The sequence below is a fragment of the Mesoplodon bidens genome (assembly GCF_964165515.1).
Source record: "Mesoplodon bidens genome assembly, chromosome: 14".
NCBI lineage: Eukaryota > Metazoa > Chordata > Mammalia > Artiodactyla > Ziphiidae > Mesoplodon > Mesoplodon bidens.
In genome coordinates this window covers 10,759,382-10,787,199 of record NC_138170.1, presented here as the reverse complement: position 1 = coordinate 10,787,199, position 27,818 = coordinate 10,759,382, and the positions used below count along the sequence as shown (strand labels likewise).

Below are 27,818 nucleotides of genomic sequence, written 5' to 3'. Positions count from 1 at the left end.
ATATTCCCACTCTCCACATTCAGTCTGTTACTGAAACTTCCCACAGGTTAGAAGAGTCTGTCCTTGTCTCAAACCCTACCCTACTGTTGGTACCATTCAATCAGCGTGTGGCCTATCCTCTACACACGGCCTTGCGTTGTAAAAACATACCGGGCTCATCTCCCCAACTTCTCAGGAAGTTCTTACAGCGTGATGAGGACGACTGCTTGTCCTCTGTAACTCCCACAAGATTTAGCCTAGTTCCACATATACTTGGTGATCAATAACTACTGATCAAGGGCTCTACAAGTTCAACTGAAATAGCCCACCTCCAAGCAGCTCCTTCTAAGGGGTCCGCTCTTCCCATTTCTCTGAATTGCTGGTATTTATACCAAGCAGAAACACTGTTATCTATTATAGTGTACTGTGCTATGGCCATGGTTTTTTCCCTCTCAAATGTAAAAGTCTGGCCTCATTATCCAAATAAAGCTCCTTGAAGACTCTGTTTTGTATACCTTTTGAATATTCCTTATAGCAGCAGTCCCCAAACCTTTTCGGCACCAGGGACCAGTTTCGTGGAAGACAATTTTTCCACGGACCGGGGGGTGGGGTTGGTTTTGGGATGATTCAAGCGCATTACATTTACCGTGCACTACATTTATTGTGCGCTTTATGTCTGTTATTATTACTTTGTAATATATAATGAAATAATTGTACGACTCACCATAATGCAGAATCAGTGGGAGCCCTGAGCTTGTTTTCCTGCAAGGAGATGGTCCCCTCTGGGGGTGATGGAGACAGTGACACCTGAAGTGTGGTGCTTATGTCCAGTCTACTGCGTAAGATGCACCTTAATTGTCATTTGCCACTCACTGATAGGGTTTTGATATAAGTCTGCAAGCCATTGATTTATTATGGTCTCTGTGCAGTCAAACCTCTCTGCTAATGATAATCTGTATTTGCAGCCACTCCCCAGCACTAGCATCACAGCCTCAGCTCCATGTCAGATCACCAGGCATTAGATTCTCATAAGGAGCGCGCAGCCTAGATCCCTCACGTGCGCAGTTCACAGTAGGGGTTGAGCTCCTACAAGAATCTAATGCCTGATGATTGGACGTGGAGCTGAGGCGGTGATGTTAGTGATGGGGAGCGGCTGTAAATACAGATGAAGCTTTGATCGCTGGCCCGCCACTTACCTCCTGCTGTGCGGCCCGGTTCCTAACCGGCTACGTCCTGGCCCAGGGGTTGGGGACCCCTGCCTTACAGTGTTAAGCAGACCACTGGACACAGAATGGTAGTTAACAAACACCAGTAATAAAGATAACTAAATAGTCAGAGTGTCTCAATTAAAACACTGCTTAACACTGCTTAAAGGTACAGACCTTAAAAATAACAAGTAAACCTTGTTTTACAGATTTCAAAGCCAGTTCATATCATCGATTTAATTCCCATAACTCCATAATATAACTTACCAGTCTACTGAAGAGGAAAGAGGCTAAGCAGGATTGTAGAACCAGTGGAGTGGGTGAACAAGGACTCAAATCCAGACCTCCTGAGCTCAAGGACAGACAAAGCTTTATGTTCTTCTCCACAAGCGCAGACTCATCCTCTTATCTCCTGAACTAGCCTCCACCTTCCTGGAGGACTGAGGCCATGAATACAATGTTTCTTTTTAAAGAAGTCTCTCTTTATCTCCTCCCAAATGTCTTCATATACCAATACTAAGATATTAAATCTATATGGATTCCATAGATACAACAAACTCATCAAAGATAACACACTGTGCCCAGGCCTCTTAAGTGGAGAAAGACTTGGCAACATAAGCCTTATGGACTCCGTGAACAATGTTCCCAAATAAGGTGAAAGCTTATTTCTAAAAGCCTCAAGTTCTGCCAGAGATTCTAGTCTCTGTTCTTTGAGGCTTTAGACTGCACGTAATCTAAGAGGAAGGCCAGACGAAATGCCCTGTTAAGAGCATCACCTCCCTGGTATCTATCAACTTCTGCGAGTTACATGGAGCACCACAGGACTCCAAGTACACAGCTCAGGGCCAGGCACCCCCCACACACAGTTCTCCCCTCAACTGCATTTTGGGGTCATTTTCAAAGATTTTACAGATCAAGAAGCAGGGCCCCAAATAAAAACAAGACAGTTTTAATATCCCAAGTGAATAGTAGTTTGCCTAAAACACCACTCTCACTATTCTAACTACTAAGATCAAGACATGAAAACAATGGAGATTTCTCTACGAACTCTAGTACCACAGTATCACAGAAGTGTTGACAAGCTTCTCCCTTACCGATGCGATTATCCAGAGTTAGAGACTACTGAAGAGATAAGAGAACCCTAGGAAAATTATTTTATTATACCAATCACTAAAGCAATTTCAACTAAGTTCCCAAAGGTAACATGAATTGAGTTGTATTCTCTAGTCTACAGATTAGGGCATACCAGCACCTCAGTATTTGAATTATATGAACATCACAGGTAGGAGCCAAGGCAAAAGCTGAGAAGTAAAGGAACCACCTCAGAGAGCACTGTCATCAAATGTAACTTGTAGCTGCTCAACTATCACAGACATCTATCACTTCTGTCTGGGTGCAAGTCTTCCTTTCTAGAACTCTCTCCTCTGAGCAACGGTGGATCACATGGCCATACATCTGACATTTGCTAAGCACAGCCCAAGGCGGCTAATGGACTCCACCCACCGGGCCCAGTTAGTGATTCAGGAAAAGCTTATGACCTGAACCAAGACAATAAAGATATTCCCCGGTTATTTTGTTGGAAATAGAGAAAACAGGCAAGTTCCTGTATCTGGGAACACAAGCAGTACAAGGGTGACATGAGTCCACTGGCCGTCTTTACTTCCATGTGGAAAAAGCTCTGCTGAGAATGAAGCCAACCATGGAAAGCACAGCTGAGAGAGGAAGAGAACAAAACCAGTCCTCACGACACCCTCTGTGCCCCTGGAGCCGCTGACCTAACCTCAGCCTTTTTAGTTATGAGTCAACAAACTCCATCTTAATTAAAACTATTCGGCCACCTGCAACCAAAAGGGTCCTGAGTAATATACTAGTCTGAACGAGTAAGGTGCCAAAGGACAAAGGATTATCTCCTAAGTGAGCTTGAAAAGGAATGGCGGACAGTTACAACTGCTTCTAAACGCAACTGGAAACACCAACACTAACCTATTATTATTATTCTCACCATCTATAAAATAGGCCCAAGTAGCTTGGTGACTGGTCTATTCTCTTCCTTGAGTATTTGAACAATGGCTACTGTTAATCCACGCAAACTTCTCTGACCTACTTATCTGCTACCTTCCAGACTAGATGTTCAACGTGGATGTCAAATTTTATTCAATTCAGAACTTTAAAGGCATTATTCTCTCAAGAGTGTCTTGTCGGGGCTTCCCTGGTGGCGCAGTGGTTGAGAGTCCGCCTGCCGATGCAGGGGACACGGATTCGTGCCCCGGTCCGGGAAGATCCCACATGCCGCGGAGCAGCTGGGCCCGTGAGCCATGGCCGCTGAGCCTGCGCGTCCGGAGCCTGTGCTCCGCAACGGGAGAGGCCACAACAGTGAGAGGCCCGCGTACCGCAAAAAAAAAAAAAAAAAAAAGTTAAGAGTGTCTTGTCTAGCAAAAAGTTTGATTAACAAAAGGAAGACCAAGCTATGAGTCTACCTGAAGTACACCAAAGAATAAGGGTGAATAAATAGACAAAGCACCAGTCCACCAAACCCTGATCCTTTTACAATTCATTCAACACAGTACACTCAACACTGGTAGGCTCTGAAAAGCAGAGAATTTACATATATAAATAAACATACTTTTCAATATGTATGCAGTATATACAATCCAAATTCTAGAATGCCAAGTTATGCCTAACGTGCGACCATGGACCTCTGGTTTTTGTCTACTGACACAATACCACAAAAATTAGCTTGAAACATGACCATCTATTTTGTTTTTTCTTTCATGTTTAACTGCCTACTTCTCATTTGTCATCCTCAAATTTAAAAAAAAAAAAGGAAGCAATTCTGCAGGTAGTAACTAAATTCTCTTTGATTCACCAAAGAGATAAATAAAGATAGAGGATCATACTTTAAAAGAGTTTTATTACTAAGCGTCAGGCCACACACACACACACACACACACACACACACAAGGAGTTTCAGATGATAATATGTATTGATCACACCCACAAATGAAATTGTCTTTACCAACTTGCAAATTGAGATAATACTAAGCCTAAATCACAGTAAGTAGAACCATATGTCCAATGCCTCAAAGAAAAAATAAACAGTGATAAATTATCATTTCCCTGAATCCTCTTAAAATTTTTTCTGGAAACTAGCATCTCTGGCTGTGAAGTGGTCCAAGAATAAGAAAGACTGAGATGGAGATTTTTTTACTGGGTATCCTTTTTTATCATTTGAATTTATACCATTTACATGTAATATCTACTCAAAATAAATACAATTTTAAATTTAGAAAATTCCTTGAGAATCACTTTCAGAAACTATATTAGAACTCCCTTTAATAACAGCCTAAAAATAATAATTTTAAAAAATACTGTACATCCTTTACACTTACAAGGATTATGATTTTTTCAAGTATACCACATACATGTCATAAAACTGTTACCCAATTGTTTCAGCCTAATTTTCTATCATGAAATATGAATTTAGAGTATCAGCAATACACGATATATAGTTCTTTTATGTTCTCCCTTTCACCATAGACGTACAATGAGAAACAAAATATAAATATACTTGCCCAAAAAAGATAATAAATAATCACAAGTCAAATCACCAAAATGTATCTATACCATTTATCTGTTAATCAAGGGCTGTCCAAAGTGTGGTTCCAATACCACTGATGTGAATGGTGACTTCAGTTGTATGTGAAATAATATTTTAATAGTTACCAATTTATTTTCAATACGTAGTTGATTATCCCTAACACACCAAATCTATGATTTCGCAAATATCATTGCCTAAAATGAGGATAAATCTACTGAAGTGAAATTGTGAATCCATTTGAAAAATAAGAGTGCACATGTGTGAGGGAAGTTTGAGAAGAACCAGCACATTATCCAAATTAGATCAAGGGCACTCTGTGAACAATCGCCAAACAGCATCCACGGCATCAACTATACTGAATCTTCAATGAGTCCAAACTTCACACTCACAGGGAAACTCTCATTGAAAGGTTGATACAACTAAATGACAGCAGAGCTCTCCTCTTCCCTCAGAGTTGGGGAAATGCCCCATGGGGCAATTTAGAGCAAATGAGAGATCTTAGGGCAGGCCAGGCAAGCACCCTTCGGGCAGTGTTTTCGATCTGGAATCAGAGTGGTGAGAGTGGACCTGGCTTGTCAATGGGCTTACAAATTAAACTCCACTGATGTTTGATCAGTTTCTACCACAAACCGTCCTAACTGTCCTCACGTGGTATAGCTGTCCGCTCACAACTTTAGAAAAAAGAAATTTAAACATAAGAAAGTGTAATTCAGCCTCCAAAACTGACCTGATCCCCTGACCCTCGCTAATGGACACTTCTAAATCAGGCAGTCACTCACCAACAGTATGATGCAAACTAGGGGATCTGTGAAGTCCCCAAGATTCTACTTTATTCATACCACATTCTTACAAGAATATCACCACAAATGAGCCCAGAGAATGAGATCCAAAGCCCTAATGGAGGGTCCCAATTGGAGCCCCTCCCTCAGGTCACCAGAGGCCACCAGATCACTTGCCCAGACAGGTACATTCAGAGCCTTGAAAACTTCCCTTCAAACTTGAAAATGGAGTTCCAAATTCAGATTTCAGTTGATATAACTTTGAGAAGGGTATATCTAAGATTCAATGTAATACCCTGCAGAGAACTTTAGAAATTATCTGCTTTGAAAAATACCATAACCCAGATAACAAAGCATGATGTTTGTTGTGTTTATACATAAGAACACCATAAGAAAGTAGACTTTATTTTGAAAACTAGACCTGGCACTTGTGGTACTTATTTTTCTTTCATGTTTTATAGCTGCCTTTAGTCACTTAATCCTATTACTAAAGAATTTGTTTAAAAGTCAAAGAGATTATTAATTTAAGACTGCAATTTTGTAGACAAGAAGGTAAAAAATAGGAGACTGAAGAGGGAACACACACAATTCACCACATCAGACTGTTTGAATAGCACAGCAAACTCTGTGGCTAATACCCCGTTGAACGTAAGTTCCTTGAAAAGTTCCCAAGCAAAGAGGTCTAAAGCTTCAGCAAGTTCTCAAAATTTGGGATGGGCCCCAAATCCCCTAAAATGAGGCTCACAATCACATTCCCCCTCAATTAATATGCCCTCTGTCTTCTCATGGAAGAAAGGGATTTTACTTTCCATCTTCTGCCTCTCAAGCTCTGCCTATCCAAGCCCTCAATCTCTGACCTGGTCCCTAAAAATGAAATGTTCCTTCCACCCCTCCAAGTCTGCACCCTGCACCCACTCCTTCCCTTTCAGTCTTTAACAGAACAAAGATCTCCTCTCCAGTTGAAGGCAGAGGGGGCACACCTTCAGCCCCATTACTTAAGCAGCCCCTTACCCCTCAACCTGCATTATTTTTCTTAACTCCCAGTCACCTAGTTTATTTTAACAATTCTATGAAACTGCAAGCAAAGAGGGTCACTGACTCCCAATAGCCAAATACCAGTTGACCAACCTCTCTTTTTCTAAGCCTGTCCTTTCTGTTTCTGGGGGCACCTCCTGGCCCTCCGCTCTTCAAGAGGAGTTCAAGGCTCTGGTTAGATCCTAGAGTCTTTCTTCCCTGCAGCCTAAGTCATCTCCTTCACTCTCCTCTGTAGGAATGACACCAGGAAACCATCTTAAACCTTACTTTCCTCCCAAACTCCATCTATACATCTTCAGCCACCAGTAGACATTACGCCCTTGGCTATCTTCATTGGCCTTTCAAGGCCAACTTTGTCCAAAACCAAGTTCACCAGAGCCTTGCCAGGAGTCCCACCCCGCTCCACCTCTCCTTCCCCATCACAGGCAGCCGTCTAGGTCTGCTCATTTTTCCATATTCATATCTCAAGTCCTACCCCCACTATGGTCTCTGGTTTGCTTCTTCCCCGGAGTTCAAACGTGACTGCCGGTGTCCACGATGAGATGCTGCTGTTAAGACTCCCTCACCATGGATGAGCACTAACTCTCAACTGAAAGCAGTCTGGGAAAGGAAGATGTACAAGAAGGAAGGAGAGGTGGAGAGAAGCTCGGCTATTGCCACTGTCCTCAATCGCACCTGCCACAGTATCGCCATCACCCCAGCTACCAAACCTCCCTCGTCAGAAACTTCTGTTCAGCCTCTGAGTTGAGAAGGCCCCCCAACCTCTTCAATAAATCCATTAAATAAAGTCCTTTACTTCTTGCTCAGAAGGAATCAACACTATGGATATTTTAATCTAAGGATACCAAAACCAAAACCCAAAACCCTTCCCAACCAGCTTCCACAAGTTAACTCTGGCAACGTATCTGCCCCCAGGGCCCAGGGCAATAATAATATAGGGGAAACACCTTCTAGAGAAAATCTGTTTTCTGAAAGGAAATCAAGTAAAAACTTGACCAGGTAACGCAAGTAACTAACAACTTATGTCAAAATGTGTTTCCCGAGAGTTGCCTCTTGTCTCTTCGCAGGCTACGTTAGGAGAGCTGAACAGTTTGATTTAGCCAGTTTCCTAGGAATCGTGTCGGTGCCGCTGCGGAGCTGAAGAAAAGCTACTTCTACACAGAGTCAAATTATGGACTTGCAGGAGCGGCTGTTCCGTTAATCCACAGCTAAGAATAACACTCGAGTTTCTAATTTAAGAAAAAGAAGAAAAAAACAGAGAGGAAGAAAGGCGAGGAAAGTAAGTCCCCAGGCTAAGTGTTCGGAGCAGGGGAGGAGGAGGGGGCTCGCTGCACTGACCCTCTCATGGCCCAGATCCTTGGGCCCAAGGCAATTGACGAGGAGCGCCCACCCCGGGAGGGTAGCAGTTTGCAGGTGCGAAGGACCGGCCCCTATCCCCGTTTAACGCGGGCTGGAGCCCGTGGCTCCGGAATGGGTTTCCGGGTGGGTTCGCGCTGACTCGTAATTAACAACGAGGACGGGGAAGGTTCGAGACAAATCGGGCGAGAGAAGGAGAGAAAGTCACAGGGGCCTGGTGGGTCTCCGCGCCACGGGGAAGGCGGGACCGGGCCCCCCTGAGGGCACCCTCCTAGCCCGCCGGGGCCTGAGGGACGCGGGCGGGTGGGCCCGGCCCCGCGCGCCCACCCGGGCCGCCCTACCGTGGCTCTGCAGGATCTCGTGCTTGAGGCCGCCCGTGTAGTCGATGAGCTCCTCCAGGCCGCGCTCGCACAGCTGCCCGTAGCCTGAGAACTTGTGCAGCACCTTCTCCAGCTCGCGCTCCACCGTCACGCACTGATCCATCCCGGAGGCGGCAGCGGCGGCGTTCGGCTGCCCGGCGCCCGGGTGTCCGCAGCCGTTCGGCCCGGGCCCGGCCGAGGCCGCGTCCTGCTCCTCGTCCCCCAGGCGGGCGGCGCGGGCGGCCGAGGCGGCGGACGCGCTAGCCCCGGCGCCGGGGGACCCCGGCGAAGCCCGTGCCCGCCTGCCCCATGGCGCCCCGACCCCGGCGCGTCGCCGCTGCTCCCGCTCGCTGGTCCCACCCGACCCCGCGCCCCCTCTCCCCGCGTTCGGATGCCAGCCGGGGCGCCGCCGATTGTTTTTGTTTTCACGGGAACCGACCGATGACCTGGTTCTCCCGGGCGGCACCAAGCGCCGCCGACCCGAGGGGGAAGCAACCACAAGCTAGAGAAGGAGGAGGCGCGGGCCGTACCAAGCGCACCCTCGAGGGGAGGGCAATCCGGCGAGCGCGGGCGGAGGAACGCTACGAGCATCCGCTTGCGCCGCCGCTCTAAAGCTGTGGGCCGTACCACGCGGGAGGTGTGCAAGGGAGCGGGAAAGGGTGGAGCAAGGACCCAATTGGTCCGAAGAGCTAAATAGGGAACTTTGAAGACAGCCCCAGCGATCCGAGAGCGCTACAACTACGCGCTCCGTAAACAAGAGGGTGGAAACCGTCCCGAACCACTCCGCCCAGAAACGGGGAAAACGAACCAATGGGCGCCGGGAATACGTAAGGAACAAAAATTCTCCAATCCCTGGCCGAGGAGTAACCCTTCAGCCAATCCGAGACTAGGGGCCAAACCAATAGACTCGCTGTTGGAGGGGGTGACTTGGAGAGCATCCCGGGAAGCAAGTCGTTTCTAGAAAGCTAAGAGGGAAAACAAGGCAGAAATAAAAAGGTCTGTTTCCCGTAGGACTTCGCTCGAGCCCTGAGTTATTTCATCTCCCCATCACTCCTGGGGGTACTGTCGTTCCGAAGTTTTGGAAGACGGACTTGCCGCCCCGGAGGAAAAATCAAGCCTGGCCAGGAGTGGTGGGTGGTGCTTCAGGCGAGGGTCGCTAACGAGAATGAAAGGCGGGGTGATTCTGGGCCGGGAGAGGGGGGCTGCCTGCTGGCCGGGCGCGGTCCGCAGTGCTGGCTCGACTCTTGCGACACCGGAAGGTCACATGCCTCACACCTCCACCCCTGCAGGCCTTGGCCCTTTGGTCCCTAGGCCTGGAGCCTCTCCTGACCGGTTGCCTCACCCCGCATCTAATGCGGGCAGCTTCGCGGAATGCAAACTCGCGTCGGAGATCCTGACGGACTGGCCCCTGCCTCTTCGGCACCTTACTCCTTTGAATCGGATGGAGTTACCCCCTTTGCGTAAATCCTTTCCTTGACTTGCCATGGCGCCTCCAACCTTGGCCTATACCTGCTTGCTCACTAAGCTGCAGCCGCACGAGGAGCCAAGCTGGTTCTTGCTTCAGGGCCTCTGTACTTAGCTTTTCTTTGGCCTTGGAAAGCTCTTCCACCTTGTCATCCACCTTGTCATTAGCTCACTTGTCCCACAGAGGGTCCTCCCCGACCACACTAATGTATCTTCTACCCTCCCGCACTCCCTCCTCCATTGGATATAATAAACTATATCATTTATTATAATACCTATTATACTACCAGTTTTATTCTTTTTGCTCTACTTATTAAAATCCGAAATGATCGGATTAAATTATTCGTTTACTTTTCTGTCTGCACCTCTTCAATAAAGTTCCACGAAGGCAGCCCCCTTGCCTGTCTTTTCTGTGCCTGGAACTGCCCGGCAACATAGTATGAAATCTTTTTTTTTTTTTTTTTTTAATTAAGGTAAAACCTCTTTGAGCCTCAATTTCCTTGTTTTATAATTTGGAAATAATCAGCATTAATAATACTTCACATCATTGTTAGGAAAATTAAGTGAGATAATTCATGTAAACACCCAGAAGCACCTGATAGCCACATGATAAATAGTGATGGTGGTGGTTACTATTGTCAGTTCCCAGGAGTAAGTCTGAGATGGCAGTTTAAAGTCATGGAATCAAGTTGGTCTAGCACCCAATCCTTTAATTTATTTCTTGGTAATTCTCAAGGGCAGCCCCAACTGTTGCTGTTACATATCTTCTTTCTCTTCCCCACCTAACCCGATTTCCTTTCTCCTTTCTTGGCAGGTGGCCCTGATTCCGGCTTCACTGAGAAAGTGAAACACATCCAACTCCAGCACCCTCTGCCACTCTTCTCAAAGTATGTCTACCTATAGCATCCATTTTGTTAACTGTTGTCAAATACCTAAAGGAAGAAGAGTCCCTTCTCCCTTCCTAAGCTGCCAGCTGACCTGGGGACATGGGGGAAACCTTCATGTAACCCTCCTCAAGCTGTTTCCCTTTTCCTCTCAGTCCATTCATGGCCAAACTGCCCAAACAAATCCTCGGCACTTGTTCCTCCTGTTTCTCCAGGAATTTCCTTGATAAGCTCAGTCACCCTTTTCTCACTCTTTTTTCCCTTGACCTCACTGCAACACGTGAACATTGTGACTCACCATCACTTTTAAAATTCTCCCTTCGCCTTCAGGGCATTGCCGTGGTATGGTTCAGTCACCCTTCTCCCTTGCTGGCTCTTCTTTCTCATTTAGTCACCTTTGTGGATGAGCATTCATCCCAGGTTCTAGCCTCAACCGTCTCTTTTCCCTTTACCTGCTATACTGCGAGAACACATTAAAATGGCCCTTCTCCAGCCTTGATCTGTCTCATAAACCAGCTTCACGTTCCCCCCAACTAGCAAGACATCATCATCCAGAGGACTCATTACCTCCAGTCAACATGTCAGGGACGGAATCCGTAGCCCCTTCCACAACAGACTTTCCTCCTCTTGAGTCCTCGTCACCTTAACTCTCCCGTGGCCGTCTGTCACGTCACCATCCCCATCATTAACTTACCTCTGGGATTCTTGGAAACCTGTTCCCCATCAGAACCTGTTTCCATGGCCAACTACATCCTTCTCAAGATCCGTTTACTAAGTCAGCTGCTTTCAGTCACCCCAGAATTATTGGTGCTTCCCAGGATTTTGTCCTCATCAGTATCCCTAAGGATAAAGATTGTCTCACTCCCTTTTCCATTCACCCTCCACATGTTCTGTTGAGTCTAACTTCCTGATGTCTTAAATGAGGCTTTTTAGTGTCTACATCCTTCACCTTCCTTAGTACTTTTTTTTTTTTTTTTTTTTTTGCGGTACGTGGGCCTCTCACTGTTGTGGTCTCTCCCGTTGCGGAGCACAGGCTCCGGACGCGCAGGCTCAGCGGCCATGGCTCACGGGGCCCAGCCGCTCCGCGGCACGTGGGATCGTCCCGGACTGGGGCACGAACCCGCGTCCCCTGCATCGGCAGGCGGACTCTCAACCACTGCGCCACCAGGGAAGCCCCCTTAGTACTTTTGACATGTTTCCAAGGTTATAATCGCTTCTCTTACCTGCCTTTATCTCTTACCTCTGCAGTCCCACCAGGTGAGTCTTCATTCCCCTCAAAAGGTTATAAGAATTAAATCAGACCAAAAAACAAAAGAATTAAATCAGACAATCCATGTAAGGCACTCAATATAATAATGACTGGCATATGATAAGAGCTATTATTATCCACTGATCAGAAGTAATCACGACTCCCCATGACTTATAGCTTCAGATCCTAATTCTCAGCTGCATGGTCTGCCCAGCATAGTGACCCATCACAATCCCCCTTCCAAACACTGGGCACTCTCACACGTTCAAGGTGAACTGAGTACAGCTTCTTCATGCTTTTTCTTCTTCTAGAATGCTTTTCTTTATTCTCAGCTACTCAGATCCTCCCCTTTCTTCATGTAACAGGACAGTTCCCATTACTATTGATACCTTTCACTATCGATACCTTCCAGATCTTGGTCTACCACTCCCCAATATGGTAGTCATCAGCCATAAGTAGCTATTTACCTAGAGGGGTGGGATAGGGAGGGTGGGAGGGAGGGAGACGCAAGAGGGAAGAGATATGGGAACGTATGTATATGTATAACTGATTCACTTTATTATAAGGCAGAAACTAACACACCATTGTAAAGCAATTATACTCCAATAAAGACGTAAAAAAAATGATGATCACGGAATAAACAACCTGCAGAAATGCAAAAAAAAATTTTTTTTAATTAAAATTTTTTAAAATTCATTTTCTCAGTTGTACTAACCACATTTCAACTACTCAGTAACCACACATGGCTAGTAGCTACTGTGTTAATTCAGCACAGTATGAACATTTTCATTGCTGTAGAAAGTTCAGTTGAACAGTACTGACCTAGACCATGACCATAGTAAAGTTACCAGCCCCTCCTTTAACTGCTGGAGGACTTCGCTCTTCAGTCATTTAATGCTTAAATGCATACCGCCCCTGTATGTTTAGTTAACTTTTCCAGTGTGTACCTTGTTTTCTCAACTAAATTGTTAGCACCTAGGTCAGGGCTGACTCTTCTTTCCTCTCCTATGATTTAATCAGCACAGAAATAGGGCTCTAGGTATTTGTTAAAGGAAAGAAAATAAACACGAAGAGAAGAGGCCTCACATTTAACCGAGGAGAGAAAAATAGTAATTTTAAGGACAGAGATCTTTATGTTCTCTCCCTACTTTGTATTGGCCCTTCCTACCCAGTGCACAGTTGCTTTAAGCCTAAACCTTGATTTCTCAGAGAAGGGTCTCCAGAAGCAACAACCGAAAAATTCCATTTTCAGAACAACTGCACATTATTTTTCTATGATTGCATTTTTACCACACAACAAAAAATAATTCACTCACACACGAACACCAACCAGCCAACAAACAAAAACCCCGTCCAGTATCAAATGGACTCCTGCCCCATATTTTGTTCAGTCTAGAGAACCTCTCATTTGCAATTATTCTGGTCTTTGCATTGGTCCTCCCCTCCACTCCAGATTCCTTTCTCTGTAACATTTAAGAAAACAATCCAAAGAAAGAAAGAAGAGGGGAAAAAACCCCTTTGTCTTATGACCAAAATACATGTTCATTGTAAGAAAATCAGAAAATACAAATAGGTAAGCAGAAATAATGAACCCGTGAAATCCCAAGACCCAGAAAAAAAAATCAGTTTTAACATCTGGGGTGAATTTCCAGAGTTTTTCCTGCGTATACACACAGACCCATATGTAGCTCTCGTTATATGTAACTATTTTGTAAACCGCTTTTACTGTCCACTTAACATTTCTCTAACAAAAAGAAGTTTTTAGAACTGCTTGTGCCATCTTTTTGAAATGTTTAATAGTTAACTATAACTTAGCATTCACCCTTATTCTCATATGTATTCTTTTCATTTTGACTTATTCTTAGCTTGAAACTAGACAGAGGTAAGACAGAAAAAGTCAAAATTTGATCTTTCAGATTTGAGAATCTATAAAAACACTGCTTTAAAAATATGCTTTTATGCAAAATGCACTTTCAGATATGAGTAAGAAAGACTATGTTTATAATTGTAAAAAACAGACCTTGTGAAAGAGACCTTGCTCATTTACTGACTGTTCTAGCTGACAGCCAATATGAAAGTAAGGTTAAATTGACAAAATGCATTATTATGAGATGCTGGATTACAAAAAATAACATTCCTTTTCATCATTTCTTTAAACATCAATTTTCATCATTTTTAAGCCAAAAAAATAATCTCCACATGGACATTTCTGGAAATTGCTACCAAGAATAATTTAAGAAATGGGTGGACTTCCCTGGTAGCGCAGTGGTTAAGAATCTGCCTGCCACGGGCTCCCCTGTTGGCACAGTGGTTGAGAGTCCGCCTGCTGATGCAGGAGACACAGGTTCATGCCCCGGTCCGGGAAGATCCCACATGCCGCGGAGCGGCTGGGCCCATGAGCCATGGCCGCTGAGCCTGCGCGTCCAGAGCCTGTGCTCCACAACGGGAGAGGCCACAGCAGTGAGAGGCCTGCCTACCACAAAATAAAGAAAGAAAGAAAGAAAGAATCTGCCTGCCAATGCAGGGGACACGGGTTCGAGGGGACACAGGTTCGATCCCTGGTCTGGGAAGATCCCACATGCCCCGGAGCAACTAAGCCCGTGCGCCACAACTACTGAGCCTGTGCTCTAGAGCCTGCAAGCCACAACTACTGAAGCCTGTGCACTTAGAGCCCGTGCACTGCAACAAGAGAAGCCACAGCAATGAGAAGCCCGCACACTGCAACGAAGAGTAGCCCCAACTCGCCTCAACTGGAGAAAGCCCACGAGCAGCAACGAAAACCCAACGCAGTCAAAAATAAAATTTAAAAAAAGAAATGGGTGAAAGCATAGCTACTAGCAAAAAATATTGATCTGAATGTTTTTCACTTCTTTTATATCTCCTCTGTGGTTTGGGGCATATGGCCACTTACATGCCTGTTTGCCGACATGGATGATACTTGCCTGCCATAATAACCTACTGTTAGGGATTGGACAGGCAGTGTTGACAATAATGCCTTTCTTTCTGTATCCATTACCACCTTCTTTCAGCATCAGTAATGTTTGTAGAAGACAGCCTCTCTCACCAGCAAAGCCCATCCCAATGTAGCCTTCACCCCTTCTGTAAGCCACTCACTGGTTGCCTTCTGGTTTAGATACCCCCTTATAGATCTCTACGAGGATGATATGTAGGCATTGCCCTCATATATGACGTCCCGTAGGGAGGTATTTACACCTTTTGGACCTGCTCCCTCAAGTTTTATTGGTCTGAATCTTTTTCTTTTTGGAATCCTGGTGTCTTTCTGTACTTTGTTTCCTGCTCACTCTTTTGTGTGGTTTACCAGGTCAGGTGTAGCCAGAAGGCTGCTAGCGCTGTAACCCTGAAGTAATTCATTCAACCCCTCTCAGGCTCAGTTTCCTTATGTATAAAATGAGAAGCTTGAAATAGATGACCTTTAAGTCCTTTCCAGTTCTAGAATTGCAGAGATGTCAGTGTTTATTAAGCAACATGGGAGGTACTACACAGCAGAACAGGAATGGGTAGGTGCACCCTCCCTGCTTCTGAAAGCTTTGATTCTGAATCGTTACTTCCTCATTATGGAAATGCAATGGGTTTTTTACCCACCTTGGCTTTGTTTATTTATCCTAGTAATAATAATAGCTGCCATTTATTGAGTGCTTACAATATGCCAGGCACCTTGCTTTAAATGTGTGATTATCCAAAGCAATCTTTTGAAGTAAATATTTTTATCCATATTTTACAGATGAAGAAACTGAGGCAGACAGGGGTTAAGTAATTTCTCGAAGATTACCCAGCTAATACACAGTGGAGCTGGAATTTGAATTTGAATCTGTCTGACTCCAAAACCCATAAGCAGTGTACCTCAAAAAAGCAAAATTATGCTCCATGATTACTTGTTAACATGGGGTTTCTAATAAAACAAAAGATCATTTATCCTAAGTAGTGTGGTTAGGTAATAGGAGTCTAGGGCTAAAATTCACAAAAATTGTAACACTTCTACTTAAGATTCTTTGGTAAGAATCTTAACCAAACATCCTTTTTTTTTTTTTTAAATAACAATATCTATTTCACCCACATTGCAACATCACTGAGTTATATATATTTATTCATAAAGTAATATAAATATGTTTTCAGTAGTAAATGTATACAGGTAATTAGTAAATGTAGAAGAATATATATGTATATGTAGATATATAGAAAGTGTAAACCATGAAGCCCTATAAAAATTTGGGGTGCCGTTATGTCCTCTTATTATGTATACGTTTGATTCATCTGTTTATGTATCTTACTGTGCATCTCTTCAGGGCAGAGTCTAGGTTGTAAATTGTTGAAGTACAAGATTCATGACTTCTGACAACCTGGGGGAGACTCCAGATAGTAAACTAAGTAAGTGCTTAAAAATGGCCTTTTAAGACTTCCAGTTCCACAGACATGAAGTAATCCCATTCCTCCAGGCTGTTCCTAAAAAACTCTGGACATAGCACAGAAAACAAACTTAGGAATGTTTTGAAAGGTAGGAAGAAGTTAGGCTGCGTAGGGGTCTTGGAACTTGAGAAATGCCATGGTGGTAAATTCACAGGTTTCCTCTCATATCTCAGATGGGGCACTGCAGAAGCCTTCAACCCAGCACCATAAACAGGCACAGACAGAAGCTCCAAGGAAAGCCCTTACCAACAAATGGAAAAAAGAATGGCCTAACAATGAAAACTTTGTTGGCAATATCCGTCCTACTCCAGCCAAACACACAAAAAACTGCCTCCTCTCCCCCTAGCATGGTATCAGCAGAGCTGAGCAGGGACTTAATTTTCCACTCAACACCCTTTAATCCATGGACGTGCAGGCAGCACTCCAATTGCTCTGCAGGATGGTTTTGGCAGGGCTGAGTCAGGAAGCTGATCTTCCATCTCCTGCCTGGCAAAAGCAGGTGGTGCTCCAATTCCCCCAGCAAGTGGTATCAAACACGTTGAGCAGGGAGCTGAGCTTACAACCCCATTAAGAGGCAACAAGACAGTGGGAGGTGGTGCCCCGATTTCACTGGGAAGTTGTCAGTGGAGCAAGGGGAGTGCTGAACTTCCACCCCACCTATTTGTGACAAGGCAGCGTGAGTCAGTGCGCCACTTTTGCCAAGGTGGTGTTGGCAGGGCTTAGAGAGAAACTAAACATACATACCCAGCCGCCCATATGCTAAATCTCAACAGGGGACTGCCTGCTAAAGAAAAAGGAAAAAGAAGACGAAGATGAAATGTGATCCAGAGCTTTGTTAATATGCTATCAAGAATGTCCACTATCCATTTTTTTTTTAATTACTCATCCAGCAACCAGGAAAATCACAACATGAATGAGAAAAGACAATCAATAGATGCCAACAATGAGATGAATCAAATGTTGGAATTACCTGATAATTACGTTAAAGCTATCAAAAAAAATTTTCAATCATTTACAAACTTTCTTGAAACAAAGACAAATAATTCAGCAAAGATAGAGAAATTATTAAAAGAATGAAATGGAAATGATAGAACTGAAAAATACATAAGTAAAATTACAAACTTGCTGTTTGGGCTCAATAATAGAGTGAAGATAGCAGAGGATAGGATCAGTGAACTTGAGGAACAGACCAGTAGAACTTACCCACTCTGAACAAAAGAGAGAAAATCGTCTGGAATAAAATGGACAGAGTCTCAGTGACTGTGGGGTGTTTTGTTTTTTAAAGTAACAATCATATCACTGTAGTCACAGAAGGAGAGGAGAATGAGAGGAAGACTTAAAAAGTATTCAAAGAGGGCTTCCCTGGTGGCGCAGTGGTTGAGAGTCCGCCTGCCGATGCAGGAGACAGGGGTTCGTGCCCCGGTCCCAGAAGATCCCACATGCTGCGGAGCAGCCGGGCCCGTGAGCCATGGCCACTGAGCCTGTGCATCCGGAGCCTGTGCTCCGCAACGGGAGAGGCCACAACAGTGACAGGCCCGTGTACCGCCAAAAAAAACTCAAAACAAAACAAAAAAGTATTCAAAGAAATAATACCTGAAAACTTCCCTAACTTGGCAAAAGATATAAACCTACGAATTCAAGTTGAACAAATACCAAATACTGTTAGATAAACCCAAAGAATTCTACTCCAAGACATATGACAATTAAACTTCTGAAAAATAAAGAAAAAGAAAATATCTTGAAAACAGCCAGAAAGAAATGACACCATTCTGTATAGGGGAAAACCAAAACAAATTGCAGCAGATTTCTCACCTGAACCACACAGGCCAGAAGGAAGTGACACAACATTTTTCTTTTTTATTTTGAATTTTAGAATTTTATTTATTTTTTTATACAGCAGATTCTTATTAGTTATCCATTTTATACATATTAGTGTATATATGTCAATCCCAGTCTCCCAATTCATCACACCACCACCACCACTCTCCCTGACACTTTTCCCCCTTGGTGTCCATACGTTTGTTCCCTACATCTGTGTCTCTATTTCTGCCCTGCTAATCGGTTCATCTGTACCATTTTTCTAGGTTCCACATATATGCATTAATATGATATTTGTTTTTCTGACTTACTTCACTGTGTATGACATAGATCCATCCACATCTCTACAAATGACCCAATTTCTTTCCTTTTTATGGCTGAGTAATATTCCATTGTATATATGTACCACATCTTCTTTATCCATTTGTCTGTTGATGGGCATTTAGGTTGCTTCCATGACCTGGCTATTGTAAATAGTGCTGCAGTGAACATTGGGTTTCACGTGTCTTTTTGAATTATGGTTTTCCCTGAGTATGTGCCCGGTAGTAGGATTGCTGGGTCACATGGTAATTCTATTTTTAGTTTTTTAAGAAACCTCCATACTGTTCTCCCTAGTGGCTGTATCAATTTACCTTCCCACCAAGAGTACAAGAGGGTTCCCTTATCTCCACACCCTCTCCAGCATTTGTTGTTTATAGATTTTCTGATGATACCCATTCTAACCAGTGTGAGGTAATACCTCATTGTAGTTTTGAGTTGCATTTCTCTAATAATTAGTGATGTTGAGCAGCTTTTCATGTGCTTCTTGGCCATCTGTATGTCTTCTTTGGAGAAAAGTCTATTTAGATCTTAGCCCATTTTTTGATTGGGTTGTTTGTTTTTTTAATATTGAGCTACATGTGCTGTTTATATATTTTGGAGATTAATCCTTTGTCTGTTGATTTGTTTGCAAATATTTTCTCCCATTCTGATGGTTGTCTTTTTGCCTTGTTTATGGCTTCCTTTGCTGTGCAAAAGCTTTTAAGTTTCATTAGGTCCCATTTGTTTATTTTTGTTTTATTTCCATTTCTCTAGAAGGTGGGTCAGAAAGGATCTTGCTGTGATTTATGTCAAAGAGTGTTCTTCCTATGTTTTCCTCTAAGAGTTTTATTGTGTCCGGTCTTACACTTAGGTCTTTAATCCATTTTGAGTTCATTTTTGTGTATGGTGTTAGGGAGTGTTCTAATTTCATACTTTTACATGGAGCTGTCCAGTTTTCGCAGCACCACTTATTGAAGAGACTGTTTTTTCTCCATTGTATATCCTTGCCTCCTTTGTCATAGATTAGTTGACCATAGGTGTGTGGGTTTATCTCTCGGCTTTCTATCTTGTTCCATTGATCTTTATTTCTGTTTTTGTGCCAGTACCCTATTGTCTTGCTTACTGTAGCTTTGTAGTATAGTCTGAGGTCAGGGAGTCCGATTCCTCCAGCTCCGTTTTTTTCCCTTAAGACTGCTTTGGCTATTCAGGATCTTTTTTGTCTCCATACAAATTTTAAGAGTTTTTGTTCTAGTTCTGTAAAGAATGCCACTGGTAATTTGATAGGGATTGCATTGAATCTGTAGATTGCTTTGGGTAGTATAGTCATTTACCCAATGTTGGTTCTTCCAATCCAAGAACATGGTATATCTCTCCATCTGTTTGTATCATCTTTAATTTCTTTCATCAGTGTCTTATGTTCTTCTGCATACAGGTCTTTTGTCTCCCTAGGTAGGTTTATTCCTAGGTATTGTATTCTTTTTGTTGCAGTGGTAAATGGGAGTGTTTCCTTAATTCCTCTTTCATATTTTTCATCATTAGTGTATAGGAATGCAAGAGATTTCTGTGTATTAATTTTGTATCCTGCAACTTTACCAAATTCATGGATTAGCTCTAGTAGTTTTCTGGTGACATCTTTAGGATTCTCTATGTGTAGTATTATGTCAACTGCAAACAGTGACAGTTTTACTTCTTTTCCAATTTGGATTCCTTTTATTTCTTTTTCTTCTCTGATTACTGTGGCTAGCACTTCCAAAACTATGTTGAATAATAGTGGCAAAAGTGGACACCCTTATCTTGTTCCTGATCTTAGAGGAACTGCTTTCAGTGTTTCAGCATTAAGAATAATGTTTGCTGTGGGTTTGTCATATATGGCCTTTATTAAGTTGAGGTAGGTTCCCTCTATGCCCACTATCTGGAGAGTTTTTATCATAAATGGGTGTTGAATTTTGTCAAAAGCTTTTTTCTGCATCTGTTGAGATGATCATATGGTTTTAACTCTTCATTTTGTTAATATGATGTATCACATTGATTGATTTGCATATATTGAAGAATCCTTGCATCCCTGGGATAAATCTCACTTGATCATGGTGTATGATCCTTTTAATGTGCATTGGATTCTGTTTGCTAGTATTTTGTTGAGGATGTTTGCATCTATGTTCATCAGTGATATTGCTCTGTCATTTTCTTTTTTTGTAGTGTCTTTGTCTGGTTTTGGTATCAGGGTGATGGTGGCCTCATAGAATGAGTTTGGGAGTGTTCCATCACCTGCAGTTTTCTGGAAGAATTTGAGAAGGATGGGTGTTAGCTCTTCTCTAAATGTTTGATAGAATTCACCTGTGAAGCCATCTGGTCCTGGACTTTTTTTGTTGGAAGATTTTTAATCACAGTTTCAATTTCATTACTTGTGATTGGTCTGTTCATATTTTCTATTTCTTCCTGGTTCAGTCTTAGAAGGTTATACCTTTCTAAGAATTTGTCCATTACTTCCAGGTTGTCCATTTTATTGGCATAGAGTTGATTGTAGTAGTCTCTTAGGGTGCTTTGTATTTCTGTGGTGTGTGTTGTAACTTCTCCTTTTTCATTTCTAACTTTATTGATTTGAGTCCTCTCCCTCTTTTTCTTGATGAGTCTGGCTAATGGCTTATCAATTTTGTTTATCTTCTGAAAGAACCAGCTTTTAGTTTTATGGATCTTTGCTATTGTTTTCTTTGTTTCTATTTCATTTATTTCTACTCTGATCTTTATGATTTCTTTCCTTCTACTACCTTTGGGTTTTGTTTGTTCTTCTCTCTCTAGCTCTTTTAGGTGTAAGGTTAGATTGTTTCTTTGAGATTTTTCTTGTTTCTTGAGGTAGGCTTGTACTGCTATAAACTTCCCTCTTAGAACTGCTTTTGCTGCATCCCGTAGGTTTTGGATCGTCATGTTTTTGTTGTCATTTGTCTCAAGGTATTTTTTGATTTGCTCTTTGATTTCTTCAGTGATCTCTTGGTTATTTAGTAATGTATTGTTTAGCCTCCACGTGTTTGTGTATTTAAAAATTTTCCCCTGTAATTGATTTCTAATCTCATAGAGTTGTGGTCAGAAAAGATGCTTGATATGATTTCAGTTTTCTTAAATTTACTGAGGTTTGATTTGTGACCCAAGATGTAATCTATCCTGGAGATGTTCTGTGTGCACTTGAGAAGAAAGTGTAATCTGCTCTTTTTGGATGGAATGTTCTATAAATATCAATTAAATCTATCTGGTCTATTGTGTCATTTAAAGCTGTGTTTCCTTATTAATTTCCTGTCTAGATGATCTGTCCATTGGTGTAAGTGAGGTGTTAAGGTCCCCCACTATTATTGTGTTACTGTTGATTTCCTCTTTTATAGCTGTTAGCAGTTGCCTTATGTATTGAGGTGCTCCAGTGTTGGCTGCATATATATTTATAATTGTTATATTTTTTTCTTGGATTGATCCCTTGATCATTATGTAGTGTCCTTCCTTGTCTCTTGTAAAGTTCTTTATTTTAAAGTCTATTTTATCTGATATGAGTATTGCTACTCCAGCTTTCTTTTGATTTCCATTTACATGGAATATCTTTTTCCATCCCCTCACTTTCAGTCTGTATGTGTCCCTAGATCTGAAGTGGGTCTCTTGTAGACAGCATATATATGGGTCTTGTTTTTGTATCCATTCAGCGAGCCTGTGTCTTTGGTTGGAGCATTTAATCCATTCACGTTTAAGGTATTTATTGATATGTATGTTCCTATTACCGTTTTCTTAATTGTTATGGGTTTGTTTTTGTAGGTCCTTTTCTTCTCTTGTGTTTCCCACTTAAAGAAGTTCCTTTAGCATTTTTGGTAGAGCTGGTTTGGTGGTGCTGAATTCTCTTAGCTTTTGCTTGTCTTCAAAGCTTTTGATTTCTCTGTCGAATCTGAATGAGAGCTTTGCCAGGTAGAGTAATCTTGGTTGTAGGTTCTTCCCTTTCATCACTTTAAATATATCATGCCACTCCCTTCTGGCTTGTAGAGTTACTACTGAGAAATCAGGTGTTAACCTTATGGGAGTTCCCTTGTATGTTGTCATTTTTCCCTTGTTGCTTTCAATAATTTTTCTTTGTCTTTAATTTTTGTCAGTTTGATTACTGTGTGTCTCAGTGTGTTTCTCCTTGGGTTTATCCTGCCTGGGACTCTCTGCACTTCCTGGACTTGGGTGGCTGTTTCCTTTCCCGTGTTAGGGAAGTTTTCAACTATAATCTCTTCAAATATTTTCTTGGGTCCTTTCTCTCTCTCTTCTCCTTCTGGGACCCCTATAATGCGAATATTGTTGCATTTAATGTTGTCCCAGAGGTCTCTTAGGCTGTCTTCATTTCTTTTCATTCTTTTTCTTTATTCTGTTCCACAGCAGTGAATTCCACCATTCTGTCTTCCAGGTCACTTATCTGTTCTTCTGCCTCAGTTATTCTGCTATTGATTCCTTCTAGTGTATTTTTCATTTCAGTTATTGTATTGTTCATCTCTGTTTGTTTGTTCTTTAATTCTTCTAGGTGTTTGTTCTTTAATTCTTCTAGGTCTTTGTTAAACATTTCTTGCATCTTCTCGATCTTTGCCTGTTTTCTTTTTCTGCGGTCCTGGATCATCTTCACTATAATTATTCTGAATTCTTTTTCTGGAAGGTTGCCTATCTCCACTTCATTTAGTTGTTTTTCTGGGATTTTATCTTGTTCCTTCATCTGATACATAGTCCTCTACCTTTTCATCTTGTGTGTCTTTCTGTGAATGAATTTTTTGTTCCACAGGCAGGATTGTATTTCTTCTTGCTTCTGCTGTCTGCCCTCTGGTGGATGAGGCTATCTAAGAGGTTTGTGCATGTTTCCTGATGGGAGGGACTGGTGGTGGGTAGAGCTGGGTGTTGTTCTGGTGGGCAGAGCTCAGTAAAACTTTAATCCACTTCTCTGCTGATGGGTGGGGCTGTGTTCCCTCCCTGTTGGTTGTTTGGCCTGAGGCCACCCAACACTGGAGCCTACCTGGCTCTTTGGTGGGGCCAATGGTGACTCTGGGAGAGCTCCTGCCAAGGAATACTTCCCAGAACTTCTGCTGCCAGTGTCCTTGTCCTCACATTGAGCCACTGCCACCCCCTGCCTCTGCAGGAGACCCTTCAACACTAGCAGGTAGGTCTGGTTCAGTCTCCTATGGGGTCACTGCTCCTTTCCCTGGGTCCCAGTGCGCACACTACTTTGTGTGTGCCCTCCAAGAGTGGAGTCTCTGTTTCCCCAAGTCCTGTTGGATTCCTGCAATCAAATCCCACTAAGCCATCAAAGTCAGATTCTCTAGGAATTCCTCCTCGCATTGCCGGACCCCCAGGTCGGGAAGCCTGACGTGGGGTTCAGAACCCTCACTCCAGTGGGTGGACTTCTGTGGTATAAGTGTTCTCCAGTTTGTGAGTCACCCACCCAGCAGTTATGGGATTTGATTTTATTGTGATTGCGCCCCTCCTACCATATCATTGTGGCTTCTCCTTTGTCTTTGGATGTGGGGTATCTTTTCTGGTGACTTCCAGTGTCTTCCTGTCGATGATTGTTCAGCAGTTAGTTGTGATTCCGGTGCTCTCGCAGGAGGGACTGAGCGCACGTCCTTCTACTCCACCATCTTGAACCAATCTCGGCACAACATTTTTCAAGTACTAAAAGGAAAGAATTGTCAATGCAGAATTCTATGTCCAGTGAAAATATTTTTCAGTAATGAAAGGGAAATCTTGGCATTCTTGTTGAAGGAAAACAAGGAGAATTTGTCACCCGCAGACATACCAAAAAGAATATTTTCCAAACAAAGAAAACAAAAAAGAAAATTGGAACATCAGAAAGAAATAAAGAACATAATAAGCAAAAATATTGGTATGTACTATAGACTTTCCTTCTCCTCTTGGGTTGTCTAAATTTCTAAATTTACAGTGCAAGCAAAAATTATAACACTGTTTGACGTGGTTCTAAATGTATGTAGAGTAAGTATTTAAGACAATTAACAGGGAGGGCAACACATAAAGGGAGATAAGGTTTCTATACTTAACTTGAATTGGTAAAAGGACACTAGTAGACTGTGATAAATATGTATAATGTTATACCTAGAGCAACCACTAAAAAAAAAATTTACAAAGAGTAAAATTAAAAATACTATAGATAGGGCTTCCCTGGTGGCGCAGTGGTTGAGAGTCCGCCTGCCGATGCAGGGGGCGCAGGTTCGTGCCCCAGTCCAGGAATCGGATCCCACGTGCCGTGGAGCGCCTGGGCCTGTGAGCCATGACCGCTGGGCCTGCGCGTCTGGAGCCTGTGCTCCGCAATGGGAGAGACCACAACAGTAAGAGGCCCACATACCACAAAAAAAAAAAAATACTATAGATAAGGGAAAAATGGGGAGTTACTGTTTAAGGGGTACAGAGTTTCTGTTTGGGATGATGAAAAAGTTACCGAAATGAATAGTGGTGATAGCTGTACGACACAGTGAATGTACTGAGTTGCATATTTAAAATGATTAAATATGGTAAATTTTATGTTATGTATATTTTGCCAAAATTTTAAACATAGGTAATTAAAATAGTTAATTAAAAAAACATAGCAGTGGTAATCATTTTGCAATATATAAGTGTATCAAATCAACATGTTGTACATCTTAAACTTACAGAATGTTATATATCAATTATATCTCTGTAAAGTTGGGGAAAAACACTATAGATCAATCAAAATGTAATTCTTCAAAAATGTTCAAGTAGGAACTTCCCTGGTGGCACAGTGGTTAACAGTCTGCCTGCCAGGGCAGGGGACACAGGTTTGAGCCCTGGTCAAGGAAGATCCCACATGCCACAGAGCAACTAAACCCATACACCACAACTACTGAGCCTGTGCTCTAGAGCCTGTGAGCCACAGCTACTGAGCCCACATTCCACAACTGCTGAAGCCCACGCACCTAGAGCCCATGCTTCACAACAAGAGAAGCCACCGCAATGAGAAGCCCACGCACTGCAATGAAGAGTAGTCCCTGCTTGCCACAACTAGAGAAAAGCCCGCACACAGCACCGAAGACCCAACGCAGCCATAAATAAATAAATAAATAAATGTGTTTTTTAAAAAGTTCAAGTAATCCACAGTATGTCTGGGAAAAAGAAACCAGAGAAATAGAAAACAAAGAGAAGACACAGAAAGCAAAAAATAGAATGGCAGACTTAAGCTCTAACATATCATTAATTACATTAAATGTAAATGATCTAAATACACCAATTAGAGGACAAGATTGGCAGAGTGGATTAAAAAACATGCCCTAACTATATTATGTCTACAATAAGCTCATGTCAAATATAATCATATAAGTAGACTGAATGTAAAAGAATTTTAAAAGATATCATACAAACATTAATCAAAAGAAAGTAGGAGTAGCTATGTTAATATCACATAAAGACAACTTCAGAGCAGATAAAACTACCAGAGGTAGAGGTGGCCATTATATCATAATGAAAGGGTCAATCCACCAAGAAGACATACCAATTAAAAATATGTATGCACCAGACAAGAGAGCTGCAAGTTATGTGGAACAAAAACTACCAGAGCTAGAAGAAATAGGCAAATTCACAATAATAGTAGGAGACTTCAACACCTTTCTTTCAATAGTTGATAGAACAGCTAGACAGAAAATAAACAAAGATATAAAAGAACTTAACACCACCAACAACCAGTAGGATCTGATCAACATCTATAGGTACCAACCCAATAACAGCAAAATATGCATTCTTTTCTTTTTTTAATTTATTATTTATTTATTTATTTTGGCTGCACTGGGGTTAGTTGTGGCACACAGGATCTTTTTTAGTTGCAGCACTCAGACTTCTTAGTTGCGGCATGCAAACTCTTAGTTGTGGCATGTATGCAGGATCTAGTTCCCTGACCAGGGTTCGAACCTGAGCCTCTGCATTGGGAGCTCAGAGTCTTACCCACTGGACCACCAGGGAAGTTCCAAAATATGCATTCTTATGAGGTGTCCATGGAATATATATCAAGATAGGTCATATCCTGGGCCATAAAACAATTCTCAGTAAATTTAAAAGAATTTGAAATCATACTGCGTATGTTATCCAAACACAATGGAATCAAACTAAAAATGAATAACAGAATGATAACAGGAAAATCTCCAAACACTTGGAAACTAAACAACACACTTCTGAATAATACATGGGTCAAAGAAAAGTCTCACCTCAAGAAACTAGGAAAAGAAGTGAAAGATAAACTGAAAGCAAGGAGAAGGAAGAAAATAATAAATATAAAGAGAGATATGAACAAAATCGAAAATAGGAAAACAATAGAGAAAATCAGTGAAAGAAAATTAACAAACCTCCAGCAAGACTGACAGTGAATAAAAGAAGACACTAATTATCAATATCAGGAATTAAATGGGATATCACTACAGACTCTGCAGACATCAAAAAGATAAGGAAATACTACAACTCTATACATATAAATTTAACAACTTAGATGAAATGAGCCAGTTACTCAAAAACACAGACTACCACAACTTGCTCAATATGAAACAGATCATTTGTATTTTCTTGTTATTTTTTGTTTTGTTTTGTTTTTTTGGCCACGTGAGGCTTGTGGGATCTTAGTTCCCCAATCAGGAATTGAACCTGGGCTTGGCAGTGAAAGTGTGGAGTCCTAACCACTGAACCACCAGAGAATTCCCTTAAACAGATCATTTGAATAGCCCTACAGCTATTAAGGAAATTGAGTGCATAATTTTTTAACTCTCAAAAAAGAAATCTCTAGGCTTACATGGTGTCTCTGGAGAATTCTGCCAGAACTTTAAAGAAGAATTAACACCAATTCTATACAATCTCTACAGAGAATACCTAATTCATTCTATGAAGCTAGTATTACTCTGGTACCAAAACCAGATAAAGACAGTAAGCCAAAAGAAAACTATAAACCAATATATCTCATGGACTTAGTTGCAGTAATACCCATGAAATAGTAAATTCATTCCAGCAATGTGTAAAAAGTTTTATATACCATAATACAAGGAATACGAGACTGGATTAGTGTTCAAGTATCAACTCATAAATCCACCAAATCAACAGGCTAAAGAAGAAAAAGCATATAATCATATCAATTGATGCAGAAAAGGCATTTGACAACATCCAACATCTGTTTGTGTTAAAAAGACTCAGTAATGGGAATTCCCTGGCGATCCAGTGGTTAGGACTTGGTGCTTTCACTGCCAGGATGGGTTCAGTCCCTGATCGGGGAACTGAGATCCTGCAAGCCAAGTGGTGTGGCCAAAAAAACCCCCAAAAAACCAAAAAGGCCTCAGTAAGCTAGGAATAAAGGGGAACCTTCTCAACTTGT

General features: G+C 42.2%; 1 protein-coding gene across 1 annotated transcript in view; it reads right to left on the bottom strand.

The window, feature by feature from the left end:
* Positions 1 to 8,918, bottom strand: part of RMND5A (required for meiotic nuclear division 5 homolog A) — a 50,111-nt gene extending 41,193 nt beyond the window's left edge. Inside the window, exon 1 of the mRNA XM_081254455.1 lies at positions 8,294 to 8,918. Coding sequence (XP_081110581.1) covers positions 8,294 to 8,435 — 142 coding nt within the window. The 5' untranslated portion in view covers positions 8,436 to 8,918. The remainder of the gene's footprint in view (positions 1 to 8,293) is intronic.
* Between the last annotated feature and the right edge of the window lie 18,900 nt (positions 8,919 to 27,818).